The sequence below is a fragment of the Pocillopora damicornis genome, chromosome 3 (assembly GCF_964200805.1).
Source record: "Pocillopora damicornis chromosome 3, jaPocDami1.2, whole genome shotgun sequence".
NCBI classification, from domain to species: domain Eukaryota; kingdom Metazoa; phylum Cnidaria; class Anthozoa; order Scleractinia; family Pocilloporidae; genus Pocillopora; species Pocillopora damicornis.
The window spans coordinates 31,743,031-31,764,646 of NC_142672.1; the positions used below are offsets into that span (position 1 = coordinate 31,743,031).

Genomic DNA, 21,616 nt, shown 5'->3' on the forward strand with positions numbered 1-21,616 from the left:
GAGGGCAACATTTTCGGGACTTTGAAAACCGACAACTCAATAGGGTGGCCGCTTAATGTGATGCCGCTTAATACAGGTTCGACTGTACGTTTTTGTCAGTTATTCAGTAACAAGCAGAACTCTTGTTGCTGTGATTCCCTGTACAAGACTGCTTTTATTAAAATCTGACATTAGTACAGCAGTAAGCATGCAATTTCATCTTGCACTAGACAAACGTACGCAGCGCGGACCTGTTTTGTTTTGTTTTGTTTCTTTTTGTAGTGGCACCTTTTCGAATCGTAGGTCATTTTTAGCACCATTGAATCTACAACATCACTAAAACAAGCCCGAATGAAGCAATGTGTTGTAGAGAAGTATTGTAGCCACAAATATCAAGAAGAGATTAAAACTAAGCGACTCTTTACCGAAGATGGCGGAAGGAAGAAGTCTTCAGTAAGGTAGAGTCATGAAATAAACTTAAGGAACATTTATTGATCACAATGTATTTTGACCTAAACAAGTTTAAAGTTTTTTCAAGACGAGGATAAAACATGCTTATGATGTCACACAAAACAGCTATTCATTTACCAGAGTTGTTTATTAATTATAAAGATTTCAGTGGGCGATCGACCGTAAACTTTCATTTCTTGATTTAGTAATTGCACCGAAGAAGGTTTTATCGAAAAAACCTGAATTAACTTTGTTGCCCGTAAATAAGCAGAAATTAATCCTGTATCATTTTTCAGTCAAGAAACCTTCGACTAACCTTTCGGCGAATTTTCTAACATGAAACTTCCTTGTCAATTTAAAGTTGATCACATTAATTTGGGCTTGCAATAAAACCCAATGCTACCACAAATTAAGAATTTAAATTAAAAAACCTCAGTACGGCCTATAGCTTAAACTTGAAGCGTGTTTTGAACCCGTTACAATAGTCACGCCTTGTTCAAATAAATTAGATGGGAACAGAGGCGTTGTGAAATGTCATATTCACTATACTCATGTTCCTATCCTAAAATAGTATTAAAGTATTAGATAATCGATAACCTTTGGGGGCAGCCTCAATATTTCTTAGGAAATAGCCAACATATTCGTGTTTATTTTATAAGATTGTGCCGAACTGTAGCACCTGTAGCGGTTACCTAGAATTGAATAAGTCAGTCTGCACATGTTTATGACTAATACGGTCATTGTTTGTGACACAAAAGGACAAAACATATTTGTGTAATGTATCAAACAGAGAGAAGCCTGCGAACATCCATTAATCCGTCGGATTAGAACTGGTGCAATTATCAGAAGCGCGGGGTTATACGATCGAGCGCAAACCAAACTGACCGCGCGCAATTTAAAGCAGAGTACCTCTCGGGACTCCATCGTAAGCCATGGAATGACCTCAGATATCTTGAACGAGGTCAAGCACAACAGTGTTTACACAAGAAAAAGAGGCTCATTTGATTAATAGAGCTTTCATAAATGTAATGTCATAAAAATAGCGAATAGCTCTATGTTAAGGCTAATTCATGTTATTAGGGCGACACATTGAAACGTAATGTAGCAGACGTTTCCAGTTCATATTTAAAAAAACAAAAGAACGATTAAAATGTCTTCTGTCCACACTAACAAGGATCACCAGGAGTTACCTTGCGCATGTGCATAATAAGGGTCAAAATTTTAACCTCGATACTATTGCTGTCATTGATGTATGCAACGATAGCAGTGCTTTTTTGCGTGATTAAAATTAAAATCATTGAAATATCTTACAGAGAATTACAGTCTAAATAATCTTATTTTCATAACTAAAAATTGAGCTAGTTATTTATTATTTTATCCAAGGGAGCTTGGCAAAAATGGCCATGGCCATGACAGGGAAAAACTGACACGAACATAAAAGGTGCGGATGGTTTTAGTTTTGCATCTCGTCAGGTGATGGGAAAACCAAATCAAGACATTCCCGAGTTACTTTCCACATTCAATTTTAAAATTGCACCGACCGAAAAAAATTGGTCCCAGCATTGGTAGGATGGTCAAGAAAAGATACGGGCATGCATCAGATTATCAACAAAGACCTGTCAAAATTTATCTTTAATGTAACATCCTTCATAATGTTTACAAATCACGTCATGGATGTTTTCACTTCAGCACGATGGCTCAATTATCTTCACTGAGCCCTTAATGTGAGCTTTGAACTCGCGCCACTGAAACACGTTGCCCACCCCTGTCAGGCACGACTTTGACATGCGTGCGATTTCTTGGTCTTTTATGACGTGATCCCAAATGTTGACACCCGTCATTTCACCGATAAAAGATTGGTGGGCTTCAAATTTTCCCCCCTTTGAGTCTTGCTCCTGCCCTAGTACCAGGGCTCCATTTGCACGAATCACGTAACCTGTGAGGACATTAACAGGAAATTAAGGAAAAAGATAAATTCACCAGTTAAAAAAGACTGGAAAGTGAGTACATTCTTTCCCTTTTTTCGTTTTCTTAATCAATAATTTACCGAATAAGCGAGTCATGTCGCACTGTTTGTTCCAACCTCCGCATTACTCTTTGGGAACTACTCACTTTATCCTTAAGTGACTAACATAACGTACACTTAGCATTTAAGTGATAAATTTCATAATCGTTTATCAAGTAATTTTACCATCACAGTGACGTGTATTTTTATCAAGTTTTTGCATGTTTTTCAAGTATTTATTTTTTGGCACCAGTGATCATTACCTCTGATATATTTTCCTTTTTTGGCGCCTTTCTCGGTTTCTCGAGTATCCTTAGTCTTCTTTCGCCTTTTCAGCATCTTAGGGTAGTTTTTCTTAGCGTTACTTGCAAACGACATATAGAGCATTCAAGCGGGAATTTCAACTAATCGTTTTTTTTCCGCACAAAGCAGTTTAGTTCACAACGCAATTATTTGCGGTAAGTGTCTATCTAAAAACTACTTTTAAGTCCACGTACACTTCGTACTTCGTTTATTTCAATCAATCTTTGAATTTTGTGGAATCCACGCGGTTTCGTCATTTCGGCCTCTTTGTATTAGCAGAAACACACACTAAACAATTAATACTATTGGACGGACCATTATTAAAAGAGGAATTTACCTGTTTGGAAACTTTTGTTAGAAGCGGCAACCGAACCATCTAGAAATAATTTCCATGTTCCATTGGTATTCTCCCATGTTAGGCAGATATGATGCCACTTTCCATCATTGGCGGATACAGAAGTGGAACCACTATAATTAGCAGCAAAACGCGAGAAGTGTACTTTGAGTATCTTAAAGCTTATAGCAACATTAAATCAAAACAACAATTGTGATTAATAACAGGACAAAACTTCAGATGAAATACTCAAACCTCCCATGGTCGTTGATGTAAACGACAAAATTCCTATAGTTAAAAAGGAGAAGCTCCTCGCGTGTTCCAGATACAGTATAGCTCAGGGGTGTTCCTTTATTTCTAGTATCAGTGGTTTTCATCCACAGACAAACTGTCACAGCTGTCAGGTTTGGCATACCACTTGTGATGATGACATAATCACTGGTTCCTTTCTTAGGAAATTGCAGAGTGTATCCTGTAACTGAAGAATTACTCATTTTTTTTATTTGTCAACGCTGCTTTCGAAACCTCTTTAAAAAAAAAGTCCTGCTCTCGTCTTTAGCTTTAATTGTCTCTAGCGCAACTGCTGATTTGATACAAGTCACAAGGGTAGCTCAGTTACCAAAGGTTATGGTTCTATAGGTTACTGTTAATATTTTCAGGAGAACTATCACCTTCTAACTTTTTCAAACCGATGGTCGAGCGAGTCTCTGATTACAACAACAGCTTTCTAAGAAATGTTGTTGTTTTTTTGGTATGAGCATAATATGCAACCCCACTGTTACGGTATAATCTAACCGACAGAAAAACACTGCAATCCTACAAACTCAACTTCTTTATTATACAAAGAGTAAAGAGTATCTCCTAAAGACAGACTAAATATAGTTACGTTCATAAAATGTTCTGGAATATTCCAGAAGCTCACAAAAGAACTATTTTAGTAGTACTACATAATAACTCCGTGACTTGATGAAACGTTCTAGAAAGTTCTATGGTACGCATGTTAGTATCTGGAGATTTCTAAAAGCTTACATTTACAACAACAATTACCCATAACACCACAAACAAAATTTCTAATTTCAAGCGTGAAAAGCTTAGTATCACAACCCAAGTGGCCGCTGAAAGAAGCAGAAAAAATTTCCACGATACACAAATAATTGGTTATGAGCGCTGTGCAACTTACTAAGTTATTCGTCACGCCAGCAGTTAATATTCAAAAAGCAGAGGAAAAATTTTCCTGACTGATAGATAGATAGATACATGTAAATAAATAGACGCATGAATATAAAAATGTCAAGAGAATAGATTAATAAAATAATAAATCTCTTGAGAAAGTTTGTTAGGTTTCTCATCTCTTATTGTACCATGATTATTTTTACATCATAATACTTGATAGGCTAGCTAGGGTGATGCGAGTTTCTATAGGAAGGTAAAGCAAAATCAAGCAATCCTACATTGCTTACAACACACAAGTGAAAATTATTTTAAAGATACATACCTTGCATAGCCAATGTCTTTATCGTTTCATACGTGTTCTTAAATTGCAAAGAGAGCTCTTCGATTGACTTAATTACGACATCCAGTTTCCTTACGACACTTTTGTTAAACGAGTGAGGACTTGTGTACCACGCCTCGATTGTTTTGTTAATTAGAGCCAGTCTTCCTGAAGAAATTAAAAGACATAAACAAAGATCTTTCAATAATAAATGTATGGGACATAAAACATATTAATTCATGGTGTGAATTTTCAAACAAATTTCGATTCTTATGGAATCAAAATGAATTTCACAATGAGATTACTGCTGTTTCCAAGTATCATTTCCAAGTTACACTGCCCTGCGTGATTGTAATTTTCACATAATTTGCAAAGTGGTAATGAAGGTTATCTGTGTAAGGAAAAGATATCTGGGATTTTCCAAGAACTGAGATTTTGACTCGCAAGTATATTTAAATGAAATAAATATTTTACACTTTTAAAAGTCCACTTTTAGGAAACAATACTGAATTTCTCGGGAGGTTCCCCACGTGTGTTGATAGAAGGTTTGTGTGGGGTACATTCGAAAAAATGAAGCCAAAGATCACCAAGTCATTCGCAAGCAAAGGTTAGATGCGATCGGATTGTGTTACACTACTTCCTTGAACATGCGTTAGATGCGTACTTTCCACTTGCATATTGGTAACATTTTTGCGCTTCAAATTGGCGTTTCACATCGTTTTTATATAACCTCTTTTCCGTGGAACCTGTCTTACGTGGTCATCCCCAGCCATTCTTCGTGGGTGACAACCTAATACAGGTTTAACTGTGTAGAAAATGATGTCATAAGGGAGGATTGGTGACTCAACGTCAACAGCCACAAGTAGGAGGAATGTTCATCCTTGGGTCAGACTTGTTTTTCGTTTTGCATCTCCTTGGTTAAGAGAGAGGCCCAAGTTTCCTTCATAGACCAATCACAAACCGCATTAAAGCAAAAGCTATACAACCCAAGTTGAAAATCAATGTAAATATGCATACCTTTCATTTCCAAAACACTCGTCCTTCCAGACATGTTCATAACATTCACGTTTACAAAATCCAGTTTTCTTTCCATATTTTTGCCCAGGGAATCGAGGCGTTTGGAAAAAGCTTCAATAGCTTTGAACATTGAGTCCTGGTTATCTGTAGACAATCGCGACAAAAAAAGCTAAAATGGCTAATTACACACATAGGTGGTGCAAAGAAAAATTGTGGCACATTGTGGACATTCAGCCATGTTCATGACATTCACGTTTACTAAATCCAGTTTTCTTTCCAAATTTTTGCCCAGGGAATCGAAGCGTTTGGACAAAGCTTCAATTGCTTTGAACATTGAGTCCTAGTTATCTGTAGACAATCACGACAAAAAAAAAGCTAAATGGCTGATTACACTCGTAGGTGGTATAAAGACAAATTGTGGAACATTGTGGACATTCAGCCATTCTTCGTGGCTGACCACCTAATACAGGTGTAACATGGCCGGAAAATGATGTCACAAGGGAGGATTGGTGACTCAACGTCAACAGCCACAAGAAGGAGAAATGTCCATTTTTGAGTCAGACTTTTTTACGTTTTGCATCTCCTTGGTTGGGAGAGAGGCCCAAGTTTTCTTCATAGACCAATCACAAACCGCATTAAAGCAAAAGCAATACATCCCAAGTTGAAAATCAATGTAAATATGCATACCTTTCATTTCCAAAGTAGTCGTCCTTTCAGACATGTTCATAACATTCACGTTTACTAAATCCAGTTTTCTTTCCATATTTGTGCCCAGGGAGTCGAGGCGTTTGGACAAAGCTTCAATAGCTTTGAACATTGAGTCCTGGATATCTGTAGACAATCGCGACAAAAAAAAAGCTAAAATGGCTGATTACACACATAGGTGGTGCAAAGAAAAATTGTGGCACATTGTGGACATTCAGCCATTCTTCGTGGCTGACCACCTAATACAGGTGTAACATGGCCGGAAAATGATGTCACAAGGGAGGATTGGTGACTCAACGTCAACAGCCACAAGTAGGAGAAATGTTCATCAATGAATCAGACTTGTTTCTCGTTTTGCATCTCCTTGGTTGAGAGAGAGGCCCAAGTTTCCTTCATAGACCAATCACAAACCGCATTAAAGCAAAAGCAATACAGCTCAAGTTAAAAATCAAAGTAAATATGCATACCTTTCATTTCCAAAGCAGTCGTCCTTTCAGACATGTTCATGACATTCATGTTTACTAAATCCAGTTTTCTTTCCATATTTGTGTCCAGGGAGTCGAAGTGCTTGGACAAAGCTTCAATGACTTTGAACATTGAGTCCTGGTTATCTGTAGACAATCGCGACAAAAAAAAAAGAGTTAAAATGGCTGATTACACACGTAGCTGATACAAAGAAAAATTGTGAAATTCAACCATCAAACCTTTTAGAAAAGGCTTCCGATAGCTTTGTTCACTTTCTTCAGTTTCTTCAAAGACATTAAGATGAGTAGCTGAAACAAGACACACGCTTATACACGACTTAATGCATACCTTGCATTTCTAAAGCAGTTGTCCTCTGAGATGCGTTCTTGATATGGACATTTACTAAATCCAGTTTTCTTCCAATATTTACGTCCAGTGAGTCAAGACGTTTGGGCAATGTTTCAAAAGCTTTGTACATTGAGTCCATCTTTTCTGTAGACAATCACGACAAATAGAAAAAGATTTTTAAGACAAGCGATTACCCATTTAAGTGCCAGGGATAAAGGACAAACCGGGTTTCCCGGTGAGGATTCTAGCCCCTCCTGTTGCGGCCCACATACTCCAGCAGCTGTAATGCAAACATTAAAGTTCTGTAAGGTTTTGTTAAATCGCCCAGTTTTCCCAAAGACGAGTTAACACATCTGACCTAAAACTGATTTCTTAAAACAAGGACGGCTGGTTTACCAACTTAGAGCAGGCACATCTATATAGATGACAACAACGACCTCCACACCAGCTATGACCTTTTCACAAATCAAAACCTCATTAAAGAAACACCACCACAAGTTCTAAATATACATACCTTGCATTTCCAAGACCGTTGTCCTTTGAGATGTGTTCGTAACATTCAAATTTACGAGATCCTCTCCAATTTGTTTGTCTTGCCAGTCAAGGCGTTTGGACAAAGCTTCAATGGCTTCGTTTATTGATTCCAGTTTTTCTATGGACAGCCATGATAAATAAAGATGTTAAAAAAACTGACTGTTTATGAAGGACAAAGAAGAGAAAATGCAGGTCATCGTTAAGACGTTTCAAACGCAAGAAGCTTAAGAGAGGATGTCAGCATCCCTCGCACAAATTTGAAATATTGTGGCGAGTAGCCCAAAATTGGATATCACTCCTACTTTCATATTTTGTAGCCCAATATGGCGGGGATAAACCTGAAATTTGCTCCAAAACTCAGATTTTTGTTTTTCTTAGAATTTGTAGCTTTAGGCATTTAATTTTACTATGGAAAAATAATCTCCTATTTATTTACATTATTTTTACCTTTTTGAGCGATCTAAAAATTCCCGCACTGGCTAATAACGTGGTTACCATGGCAACGAGAAAAGCATTTTTGTGATTTATGGGTAGTTTGGGCTGTTTTCTGGCAATCATGTTACAAACGGGCGGAATTAAATGAGACACTTTATGTAGTCTTATTTGAACAGTTTTTCTAAGGATAAAATGATTATGGGATTTATCTATTGGGAGATTTGAACTGCAGACTTGAGAATAGCAACGATCCTGGAGCTAATGTCCTTGTTAATTTCTGCCGTTCCTATAACTTGTCAATACTGATCAACACGCCAACACGAGTCACAGAGACTTCGAAATCAATTCTAGATGTTATCCTTGCATCGGACACAAGACAAGTTCAAACGGCTACGGTTATGGAAAGCTCGATTAGCGACCATGACTTGGTTTATGTCACCTTAAAATTGAAGAAAGCGCGCGCCAAACCCGTCTATATTACAACCAGAAGTTTTAAACACTACAGTCCTGTTGATTTTAGCAACGACGTATCACTGGCACCGTGGTCCATAGTTGATGTTTTCGACGATGTCGAGGACAAACTTTATGCACTTGATTCGCTATTTACTGAGATACTCGACCGCCATGCCCCAGTTAAAACCTTCAAAGCACGCTGTAAACCAAATCCATGCGTAACAGACAACATCCGGGGATTGATGAAGACCAGAGATGATTGGCGTAAGAAAGCAAAGAAAACAAATGATCCGCTATCTTGGACTGCCTACAGATATTTCAGACAGGAAGTAAAGAGGGAAATCAGAATTGCTGAACAGGAATTTGTGGCCCAACAAATCCAGAGGAATCCAAATAACACCAATAATATCTGGAAAGCAATTCGCCAGTGCATCCCCTGCAAATCTACATCTCAGCGAACATACAGTAAGAGCGACAAAGCTGTTGCAGACGAATTTAATCAGTTTTTCGTATCTGTTGGTCAGAGCACTGTTGACAAAATTACGTCCCTGGCTAATGAATGCAACCTAACACTAAATCAGAATTATTTTGTACCGAGACAATACGCTCTCTCTGACCAGTTCACACTGAGTACCATTGATTATAAACAAATAGAACGTATAATAGCAGCGATGCCTTCAAACAAGGCCCCAGGGATAGACAAAATCCCGATTCGTGTCATCAAGGATTGTCTTAATCCAATTGTTCACCCAATAACGTCTATCGTTAATGCATCCTTTCAAAACTGTGTTTTTCCATCAAAATGGAAGACAGCTGTGGTTACACCAATCCCAAAAGAGGGCGACCAGGAACAGGCAAACAATAATAGACCCATCTCACTTACACCAGTCTTATCAAAGGTTTGCGAAAGGGTAGTACATAATCAGCTCACCTCGTATCTGCAATCGAATGACACCCTATCAAAGAGCCAAAGCGGTAACAAGAGATGGCATTCGTGTGAAACGTCTGTGATTGAAACAACTGACACAATTCTTAACGCGATTGACAAAAAGAAGTTAACGGCAGTTGTTCTATTAGATATGAGCAAAGCTTTCGATAGCGTCAATCACGACACGTTAATTTTAAAATTGCAGGATGTCGGAATTTCCAGAGACGCTCTCCAATGGTTTCGTAGTTACCTAAGCAACAGGACACAAGTAGTACGAATCCATTCAACGCTATCTGAGCCTTTGTCCGTGACCAACGGCGTCCCTCAAGGAAGTATCTTAGGCCCACTACTATTTAGCATATATACGAACGATCTTCCATCGATCCCACAGAAATGCAGCACTCAGAGTTATGTAGATGATACGAAACTCATCACTTCCTTCGAACTTAAAGACAACCTGGATGCAATTGCTGATTTGGAAGACGACTTGTTTAAAATAGGAGAATGGTGTTCCAACAACCAATTGTTACTTAACCCTGGCAAAACCTAGCTGATGATATTTGGCAGCAGGCAGATGCGTGCAAAATTGCAATTTCGCTCCCTTTCCATTATGGGTGAGGACATCGTCCCCGCAGACACCGCCAAAGACCTTGGTGTGATTTTGGATTCTAATTTAACTTACGATGAACACATAATTAAGACCGCTTCCTCGTGCATGTCCCGCCTCGGCCAAATAAACCGTGTCAAGCATGTTTTCGACAAACGTACACTTTTGATGATTATTAATTCCTTAGTTTTCAGCAGGTTATTTTATTGTTCCAATGTTTGGTCAAATACCTCAAAATGTAATGTTGACAAGTTACAGGCGGTGCAGAACTTCGCATGCCGCATTGTTAGCGGTGCGCGTAAATTTGACCACGTTACACCAATTCGCAAGGAACTAAATTGGCTCTCAGTTCAAAGCCAGCTTTACTAGCGGAACGCTACTACGGCCTTCAGATGCATGACTGGTCAGGCTCCAGATTACCTCTCATCAAAATTCATAAAGCGAGCCGAGGTTAGTCGACGTAGCACCAGAAATTCGCAGCTTTTGCAAATCCCATTCTTTAGAACAGCTAGCGGTCAGAGAACATTTTTCTATAGAACTGTAAACTTATGGAACTCTTTGGATAATTCCTTAAAACTGTGCAACTCCGTTAGGGTTTTTAAAAAACGTTTAAGGACCAAATTACTCACAGAGTTGTAATTTTATTTATTTGTATGCTTTCATTTTTCTTTTAGAACATTCAGATTTTAAAACATCTTTAATTGTAAATAGGATTTTTAATTGTAATAGGATTATTTTTATAACATTGTCTTTGAAAAGCCCCCTTGGGGAAAGTCAATAAAGTATGTTGTTGTTGTTGTTTATATGAACGTCAGTTTCAGTCGAATGCAACACTCAGTTCACACAGAGCAATAAATCAGAGGTAAAGTTATCGAAAATGGTCGGAGAGAAAAGAAGATCTGTCTACGGGACAGATGGACCCATGTTTTTCAACATGTTCCTCAATGACCTCATCTTTCACATTAAGTCTGTAAAACTAAACACTTATGCTGATGACTGCCAACTGCACACATCTGACGTAGACCCAGTAGCCTTAGAACAGCGGATCAATCATGATGTACAAATAGCAAACAAATGGTTCGAAGACAATGGGATGAAAGCCAACCCCGCTAAACACCAAGGGATGGTTCTTGGCAAAACCGATTACCCTTTCTCCTTCTCAAGATGCCTGGAACTTTTTGGAATAATTCTTGATAATGAACTTAATTTCAAGGAACACATATCCTCTGTATGTAAAAAAATAAATAATCAGTTCAGTGTCTTCAAAAGATTTGGCAAACTTATTTCTACCGAAATTATGCTTCGCCTTTATAAAACGTTTATGTTACCCCATTTTCACTACTGTTCAATGATATGGCACTTTTGTAATTCAGAGGACTCTGTTAAACTGGACACCTTAAATAGACGTATTTTAAGATTTGTTTTAAAGGACTGGGACTCGAACTATGATGATCTTTTAGACAAGGCAGGTGTGTGTGGTTTAGCCAACAGGAGGATACAAAATATGATGATTGGTATATTCAACTGTCTCCATCTTGGTAAATATCCGTGCTATTTGAAACAACTGATCAAGCTAAGATCTACTGCTTACTCCCTAAGGGGCACCAATATTTTATCACTTCCTGAGCCGTTTACAACCACATATGGTCTAAATTCTTTTAGCTATTCATCTGTTAAGTACTAGAACTCCCTCCCTGACCACTTTAGAAAGACTGTAGATTATAATGAATTTAAGCGCAAACTGTTAGTGCACGGTTTCTGTTAATAGTACATTAATATTACATTATATTATTATATTAGTGATTATTATATTATTATATTATTATATTATGAATTTTTTTTTCTCTTTTTAGCCTTGTTCTTGCTGTAACTTTTAAAATTAGTAATTAGGATCGGAGATACTAGCTTGTAAGCTACACTGAAATCCGAGCCGGGATAAATAAAGTTTATGTATGTATGTATGTATGTACGGGAAGAAAAGAAAGACAATTTTTTCTGGAAGGCGAAAACAGGAAGAAGAGCCTGAAGAAACCGCTCCTGTTGTTGACGAAAACGCCTCCTCAACTCCTACCACCTCACGGGATGAAAATCAGCTCTCTGACTTGGACTCTAAAGAAACTGTTGGTTCTTCCAGAAAGAAAATTAAATATGCCGACGAGGAGCTTCTTTCAGACAGCTTTGATGATGAGTACACCTTCAATACCGAGGAAAGCGAGGGATATAGAGTGATAGATGTGAAGAATTTATCCACGACGGTCTCAAAGGGGCATATGTGTGAGAAAGGTGAGAATTTTTTACTGTGATACCTGTGGTAGCCCAGTCATAAATGCCTTTGTTTTTTTCTGGGATACCTGTGGTAGCCCAGTCATAAAATGCCTTTGTTTTTTTGTCGTTTTTTTTTTTCCTCTGCCACAAAATGGAAAAATTGCGCAATAGTACCCTGTGGTCATTGGGCCCTCAACACCATGATAACTAACTGTGATCCAATGAGGTGTGTTCATATGCTGATCACGCGTGATATCTTGATGATGATTGACGTTGTCATACAGGGACAGGGCTGGGTCACATGACAAACCACGAGATTTTGCCTATAAAACTCTTTTGTCGATCGTTTTGTATTTCAACGTGTTTGGATTGCGATCACCTGGAGCATTATGGCGCAAACGCTCAAAATACTTACAGACGCATGCACAAGGCGTATTGTTCGCGGCAATTCCACACTAAAAGATGTTATTGAGCGGTAGTTTTGGAACGGATTGAGTCGCGAACGCTTGAAAGCCATGAAAGCCTTGAATGCCTTGTATGCCTTGTACGCCTTGTATGCCAAGTATGCCAATGTCTTAGTTGAAAAACGTACAATTGTTGTAAAAAGCAAAATCTGAAATCTGAAACCAAACTGCATATACTCTATGCAATCTATTGAACAACACTACTACCGTGAGACTGAAGAACATAACTATAATGGATGTAAACTGCTTGTGAAGAAATACGCCATGTTGGATTCACTTGATGGTAAGGAACGCAGCTACGATAACAGTACGAATGGTATTAATTTCACGATCAGAAGGTGAATCTTATGTTTGTTTTCATTTCAGTTGTATGGACATTCTCTTTTGATAAATACATGATCCAAAATCCTGTGTTTTTTGTGTATAATGTCACTATGTTAAGTATTGTTTACGCAATTGTCTTGTCACAGGCGACCCAAGCTCACGTCTCGAGAAAAAGCCAACGATTAATTCATGAACGTGTCACGCGTTGTGTGACTCGGTGTTAAGTTACGAGAGGAACCGTTGGAAATTTGAACACGTTATAAGGAATAGTATAGGGAACGAAATATGGTCGATTTCCAACGATAAATATTTCGAAATATGAACATTTTTCTCGTAAAATCAATAAAACTTACTCATACCCTGTGTATCCATTGTAGTTTCTGGCGATTTCTGCCGTTGTAAGCTTGCTTTACCATCACCGTTATTCAAATCATCTACTTTTATTACGTTGGTAAAATTTGTACAATCATTACACAAACCAACTCGCGCGCAAAGTAAGAGACTACATTGAAGGCTTTAAATTATATTACGATCGATTTTCATCAAGAAATGGGCCAGGAATTTTCCACAATAGTGCAAATAATCATGAAGGCTGATCGCGGAAAAGCGATTGCGTGACGCTTGGTAAGCTGTAAGACGACATGTTGTTATAGACCAGACATAAAAACTCTTTAGATTCTCAGCCTGCATTTTGTATCCACTCTGCACTCTCCAGTCTATATTTTGTGTCCGGTCTGCTGTCTGCATTTTTTACTAACAGGTATCTGTGGCACCAATACAATTTATTTTTGGTTACATTTATTCGCACAACACACATAATCTACCACAAAATACCTGTGTGTGAGGTAATTCGACATTTTCGTTCTTTTCCACGTTAATACTCTTCTTTTCTTTTGTAAGAATGTAGACCAGTTAAATACAATGTTTCAAAAAATCCACCCACCCTACAAAAAAACAACTCTTGCATGTATAGCATGCCTATACTTTGAAATAGGTGTATGCCCTTGGCCAGACTTGAGCTCACTATTTCAATATACTCATCGCCAGAAATCAAGGACATTTCAAGCCCGCTAACAATTATCAGCGGTATATCGTATTACACTCGGGAAAAATAGAATATCAAGAGAATTCAATATGGTAGCGATCACCGCTCGATCTGCAAAGAAGCGTGTTTCGTACCATGACTTACACAATTTGAGCACCGCAGATCTTCTATTTGATGAAAAGAAAAAGAAAAGAAGACCTGCAAGTAAATCTTTGGCATTTTTCGAGGCAGAGCGATGACTGTTAGTTTCGAAACGCGTAACTTGTATACTTTTCTGTTAGGTTTGTTCCGGTTTATTATTTCTTCGTTGGTTAATGATTATTACTTAATAAGTTTCCATTTCAATCAGTTTCATTTAAGCACATGTACCAGATGTTGTATTTCATATTTCATCGCTATAAGTTGCTGTTGACGCCACCAATTTTCTCTGCTATTCATGTACGATCCGCTATCGGCGATTCATCAACAATCTTTAGGAGCTAGACCAAAGTAAGTTTTCCTTTATTTCACATTTAAGATATTTCCTTTTCTTTTTCTTTGTTTTTTTTTTTGGATACGTACATCGATTTATTTCTCGCTTTCAGTTCGCTTTATAATCGCTTTATATTTAATTGGGCTAGTGGTACGTTTCTCACGGATATTTTCTTAATTTAGTTTCTGCTGCATTTTCTTTTAGTTTGAACCACACAAATTCAGCTACAACGTTACTATCAATCGTAACTACGCTATCTTCAACTTTACTTCGCCCTCTTCATCTGTGATTTCACACCGATCTCCTTATTTCGTTTTTAATTTTGATTGCGTACTTCATTTGATTAAACCGTGATTTATATTGTGCGTTCGGATTGTCTTCTCCGCTACAGTAGTAACCTTTGAAGGTTACAATGACATGATGTCAGAATTTTGATTTGCTTTGCTTTGCTTTGATTTGCTTTAAATTTTCGCATTTAACGCCTGGCATATTTTATTCCGAAAAGGACCCGAGAACTTATTTATTTCCAAGCAAGAACATAAACAAATATGGCCGATGATGCGAAGATCAGCGTTGCTCGTGTTTAACCATTTCAGTCATAGTTTTCAACATGGCGTCTCGTCACTTACTCAACATGGAAAATTAGGAATATTCTGGCGCGTTGGGAAGTTTTTCGATGGGAGGAAATGACAATTTTACAGGATATTTTGACGCTTCGAACTCAGTAGCAGTCAATTCGATCGAGAGCAGTTGACTTCATTGCTGCACTTTCCTGTAATAGGCGAGTGTCTGGGATGGAGAACGACGGATTTTGAAGAACTGTATGGCGACTTAGGTCAATGAACAATGACAAAAGAAATGGCTCGGGATGTAAGTTGTTTTTATTTATCGAGTCACTGTGAGGTTTGATGAATAGCAGAATCAATACTGAGTATGTCTCGATCGAGAGCAGACGGGACCATGAGCTCCTGATTGTTATATTTTAGAAATTTTACAAATTTCCATACAGTTTCCTATATTATTTGGACGCCATTATGGACGAAATGCGCAAGTGCGCCCGCCATCTTGTCCAATATTTCTGCCAATGCTAATCCGACACCCGCAGTATCACTACACTTGATTCCAAGGATCCAGTACCATCCAGGTATCCCAGTTACCCTGCTCACAGGGTCTAGTTTGAAGTCTATGTCGTACTGGCAAAGGAATCATTGATGGATCTTTAGTTTTCTAAATGCAGTAGTTCCTGGAAGGTCTTTCTAGATATCATGCAAAGAGGAAAAAAGCCCGTCTCTTGGTATTTCGGAGATTGATACATCTTTGAATTTTTATGTGTCACGCTTGTCATGCAACTGATATAATAAGATGGAGAATATACGAAAACTGGAACTCAAATCTGGCTACAATGTGGTAGAGCATAAAGTGATCATCAAAATAGCTCATAAAATAATAAATAAACAATGTAAGAGTGTTAGGTTAAATTTTTTTACAAATTGTAGTGATTTATACCAGTAAACGGTGGCGACAAGTAGGCACACTATCTATATTTCATAGTCGCCAGCTAGTTAATTTTTCCGGACTTTGAGTTCGTCTCAAGATAGAACAACACAAATGCACAAGGAAATTTTTTAAGTAACTTTTTAACCGTCCTTTTGTCTTTTAAAATATATTTCCACAAAAAAAAACTACACCACAATTATTAGGAGATATTGGGCTACAAATTATGAAAATAAGAGTGAAAGCAATGTTTGGGCGACTTGCCGCTGTTTGTCTGATGCTGACAGTAGCTCTTAAAAATTCCTTTCCACAAGAAGCTGCAAGGGGTAATTAATGCAATTGTGAACTGCCAACAACGATAAGAAGTTGTTTTTGCAACATTTTGGTAACTTCCCAACTTATGCGTCACCACCGAGTGGTTGATCAGCGTAACAGATGCTGACCCAAACACTTCTATTGAGAAGGGAGATAAGACATAGTTCCTGAGATAATGTGCGCGCAGTACAAGCCAATCTTTTGGTGCGTAAATTTCCAGGACTGCCCGCTAAAATTTAAATGGAGAGAATGGCCAAAATGATTCGCTAATTTTACCGTAGTTATTCTTTCGCTTAGGTGGGAAAATAAGAGTCTGAATATTTTGTTTTCTTTTTAATGTGCTGTGAAAAGAGCTCCCGACTGTTTCGAATTGCTTTCTACTTTCGTCATTTAGGCTGCTTTGTGAGAATAAAAATCGGTTACAGAACAGGTGAAACCACTTTATCCCCTCTTGGTAAGACACACTGAGGAAATAAGGCAAAAATAACTTACAACTCACGTCCTTTCGATCCGTGCATTATGTTTCTGTTCCTCGTTTTCGCCTTTGTGACTGATGCTCACGCGCTTTGCGCTCGGCCCATGCATTTTCAAGACCGAGGTCATAGTTTTTCAGGGGCTGTCCTGGGGTGCGTTTCTTTAAAAAAATCCAAGATTGGATTCTTAATCCGAGATCATGCGGATTCGTTATTTTTAAAGACACGAAAAATCCGAAAATGGATTTTTTTTTTTCAATTAGCCGTAACGACCCCAGCATGCAGTTCGCGTGTTTTGGGGGGAGTTTTCAAAATGGCGGAAAGTTTTGGTTTGATGTTTGAACTGTTCGAAGAAGTCCTTGCCGATGACCTTGAACAACAACAGGTTCTTTTAGGAGCCGATGACGAAGCAGTTTTATTCCTTTTGGCGGCCGGACAGCTCGTCCGAAAAGAGCACGTTCGCACAAAGAATTTTTACGAAATAACCGTACCTAGTTACATACCGGAGGACTTCCGAAGTCACTTCCGCATGTCACGGCATACAGTTACAGTTCTCGAACATTTGCTTTCGGTCCACGGCGACTTACCTCAATACACCGGCGATAGAGGAAGACCACCGGTCGAGTTAAGAAAGCAAATCCTTATTACGCTGTGGATTCTTGGGAATCCAGAATGTTTACGCTCTGTTGCCGATCGATTTGATGTTTGCAGGGCAACTGCGTACAGAGTCTACAGACGAGTTTGCAAAGCAATAGTGAGGAACTTAATGGATGAGTTTATCAAGTTTCCAACTGGTCTAAAAGCCCAAGCGGTGATGGAGGCCTTTGAAGAGAAAAAGGGTTTTCCGGGTGTTTTGGGGGCTATTGATGGCACCCACATACCAATCAAAGCACCACATAACAATCATGAACAATACATAAATCGCAAAGGTTTCTTTTCCGTCCAACTACAAGTCATTTGTGACCCGGATTTATTCATAACCGATGTTTTCTGTGGTTACCCTGGTTCAGTACACGATGCTCGCGTGTTTTGTAATTCTCCGATCTGCCGAGAAGTTGAAGTGAACCCAGACAATTATTTTCCTGGCAACTCCCACATTTTGGGAGACGCAGCATATCCCTTGAAGAGGTGGCTGTTGACCCCATTTCGAGACAACGGACGTTTGACTGCTCAACAAAGACGTTACAATACTGCCCACAGTTCCACCAGAATGGTGGTTGAGAGGTCCATAGGGCTTTTTAAGAACAGGTTTAGGAAGCTAAAAACAATGATGGATGTTGACAAAATTGAGGACATACCGGAAATTATTGTATCCTCTTGCATCTTACACAACATTTGCATTATTGAAGATGACATCGATGATTTTTTAGATGACTCTAATGATGATGATGACAATGATGACAATGATGATGACATCTTTCCACCAGGTGTAGGAGCAGTTGATAAGAGAAACATGATAATGAGACTGATCCCATAAACCTAGCATTTATAAGTGGTTTATGTATTGATACCTTTTGTACTGTGGTGTTTTCATGAACACTTCTTTCATAGGTGGTGTATGTCATTCATAAAGTTTATACTGTATAATAGTCTTTTTGCTATAAATATCAATATTTTATTTGTTTTTAAAAGTATATAAGAAAATAGTAGAGCCATGTACATGGATCACTTTATACTACCTGTAACATTTATGGTGTTGCTTGAAATGTAAACTTTCAACACAAATGTAACAGCCTAATACTCTGACAGTCCAGGTTGCCTGTGTCACGCACAGAAAGGAGGAAGTGCGTGACACAAGTGATCTGAAGCATCTGAGAATCAGGCTAAAAAAAGTAAAGGATATAAATAATATCAAAACCAGTTTAGTTAGGCCCTCTCACCTAATGTTGCTGTTGTAGTTCCTTGTATGTATGTGATAAAAAAAAACATACAACTTGCAATAATACTGTTAACATGTATGATATAATAAACTTTTAGATAACTCAATACTGACAACAAACTCAGGTTTACTGTATCTATGTTCATGTTTGTGGTCAAATAATCCCATGTTCTGCAACACAATAAAAAATTATGGAATCAAGGTTACTCTTTGTTCAATGATTTTTCAAAAACATTCAAAAATCGGCCGATGAGTGCCATGCGTTCATTGTGCATATTTTCAAACTTTTTAATCTTTTCCTTTTCTTCCTCTTTCCTGTCTTGTGTAAATTCCTTAAAGAGCCCACGAGGTCTTCTCTTTTCTTCCGCTCTGGTAACTTCTTTTTCTTTGCTTTTGTAACCACAGGCTCCTCTGTGTCACTACCTGTGGAACTCAATGTGGAACTGGAATTTTTAACACTCTTGACTGCATCTTTGCTCCGTTTACCATCAATGTTGCTGCACAATGTTTTTGGAGCGATGGCATCATCTTTCGAAAATATTTCGTGAAGTTCGTCATAGAAGTTGCATTTCTTTCGGTCATTTCCGCTGACTTTGTTGTGATCAACACAAGCAACATAACTTCTCTTCAGATTTTTCAATTTCGTCTCACACGCCTTGGCATTAAAGAACACTCCGTTCTTCTTTAATTCTTCGCTGATTTCTTCCCACAGGGACTTGTTCTTTTTGTTTATATCTTTAAATCGTTCTCTGCGTTCGACATAGCAGGAAATTAACAACAGCACGTCAGCTCTAGACCAGCGTACAAGAGCTCTCGATTCGCCTTCGGTGCCTTCACGCGACTGACTGAACGTGGCTGCAGCTGTTTCCAAAGAAGAAAAACTTGGACCAGGCTGAGGTGATACTGATCTGACTGTTTCATGGCTGAACTGTGATGCCTGCGGTGGTGGAAACATGAACTGAGGAAGATAAGGTTGAATGCCCGGTTGAACGTGGCTTTCGTTCCACTGATATTCTGGATATTCACCTGCAGATAAACTGTGCGTGCAATATTGTCCTGTAGATAGAAATAAAAGATGCCAAGACGCATCAAACATCCGGAAAATTTATAAAAATACGTACAGGACGGAAAATTTCGGTGAAACTACACAAAAAACTCACCTTGTTTATTCGCCATGGCCGGCAGCAGCTAATATTTACAACAAAATGGCGGGAATGTGGCGGATTTTAAGAAGACGACCGCTTGCCAAACGTACTGCTTTTTGTATCCGTGCAATAAAGAAACGCACGGATCATGAATCCTAAAAATCCGGATTTAGATTTGATCTAATGAATCCACTCGGAGTGTGGATTCTATAGATTCAAAATCCATTTTCGGATTTTATTAAAGAAACGCAAAATCCGTTTTTGGATTCAAGAATCCGGATTTGGATTTTTTTAAAGAAACGCACCCCTGGTGTACCGGCACACGGGGGAATTCCTATTGTTTTCATATCCATACATAGAGTTGTGACGCAGTTCGTTAATGTTTCGTTCCTTTGTGTACCGGTAAACGAGGACACAACCGTTTTTCATCACACGGACCGACCCTTAGCCGGTAAATGTATATTTATTTATTTTTCTAACTTAGCGAAATTCTTTCCGAAAGAACCCGAATGATTTAGGGCTGTAAAAACGGCAAGATCTTCCATAAACAGAACAGTTTTTGAGCGAGTAAATGGCAGTTAAAATAGAGGTGATGCAAATTAAAGAGAAATGCTTCACCGAAACAATTTCATTTGCCTAATAGTAAAGGTGATTTGAAAGGCTTCCAAGCAAACTTTGAAACATTATCTTTGCAAGTATCTGTCACCATCTGACACCTGTCAATTAGGGAGCGCGTAAGGAAGAAGAAAGCGCACGTACACTTGAAAAACAACGAAACTAGCTTAGCAAGGACTGCTGCGGCAATGTTTTCTTCAAAACAGGCCATGATCTAACGGAAATTATTATTCACTCTCATCGACGATTAATTCATGTACGAAGATTTACCTCTGTTCATTAAGTAAACGGCGAGGAAAGTAATAGTAAGTAAATTCAAATTTTTTTTATTTCGAAGTGGTGAGAGTTTGCTCGTTTGTTTGTTGCAATGGCGTGTATATATCTGGTCTTTCCTCCACAAAAACTAAATTAGAATGATACACTCCAACGAGACACAAGAAGATTTAATGCGGCCTTTTTTCCAGTTTCTGTTGTGCTATTTGTGGTACAAGTGTTCAAATTGAACGGACTTGGAAAGACTCACCAAGAGCGTTGTAAAACTGAAATCAAAACTTCGCTCGCTCTTTCACCACGAACGAGTTGTTTGAGAAAATTCAGATATTAAATGAGTGAAAGTTCCATCGATTAGTTCAACTTTAACCAAATACCTCGTGTTTTAACTTTCTAGGTACTTTTTGTGAACGATTAAAATTAATTATAGACGGGTTTTAAGCCGCTTGTCTCGTAATGACACTATTGCTAATACGAATTCATTCTGAAACCAATATTTTTCTGTCAACCAAAGTGATTTGAGAGAGCGGAAAGAGATTATTAATAAGTTATTTATCAGCTTTAGGTTGTGACCAACGTCTTTGCTTAAAAATACTGCCCAGCCGGAAAAACGAGATATATTTATGAAAAATGAAAGTAGGGATGTATTCGGCGACTCACGAAAGCGTTACCGTGGCTCGTGGGCAGAGATAGGAAAATACTGGCCGGGTAGAAAACCAATTAGATTGCAGGATTCGTTACCGTGCCCTCTGAAATAGAAATATGTATGGACCCCAAATACGGTTAGTAATAAGAGGTGT

General features: G+C 38.3%; 1 protein-coding gene across 3 annotated transcripts in view; it reads right to left on the minus strand.

Moving 5' to 3' along the window:
• Window positions 1-2,046: 2,046 nt before the first annotated feature.
• Window positions 2,047-21,616, minus strand: part of LOC113666008 (uncharacterized) — a 71,641-nt gene continuing 52,071 nt past the window's right edge. Inside the window, exons 3-11 of one of the 3 annotated variants that reach the window (XM_089199855.1) lie at window positions 7,613-7,750; window positions 7,099-7,242; window positions 6,753-6,896; window positions 6,268-6,411; window positions 5,581-5,724; window positions 4,567-4,731; window positions 3,327-3,549; window positions 3,075-3,205; window positions 2,047-2,365 (exon numbers count right to left, since the gene is read on the minus strand). In XM_089199855.1, the coding sequence (XP_089055981.1) occupies window positions 2,115-2,365; window positions 3,075-3,205; window positions 3,327-3,549; window positions 4,567-4,731; window positions 5,581-5,724; window positions 6,268-6,411; window positions 6,753-6,896; window positions 7,099-7,242; window positions 7,613-7,750 (1,484 nt within the window). In that variant the 3' untranslated portion in view covers window positions 2,047-2,114. The remainder of the gene's footprint in view (window positions 2,366-3,074; window positions 3,206-3,326; window positions 3,550-4,566; window positions 4,732-5,580; window positions 5,725-6,267; window positions 6,412-6,752; window positions 6,897-7,098; window positions 7,243-7,612; window positions 7,751-21,616) is intronic. The other 2 variants (XM_089199856.1, XM_089199857.1) reach the window with 2 other exon arrangements.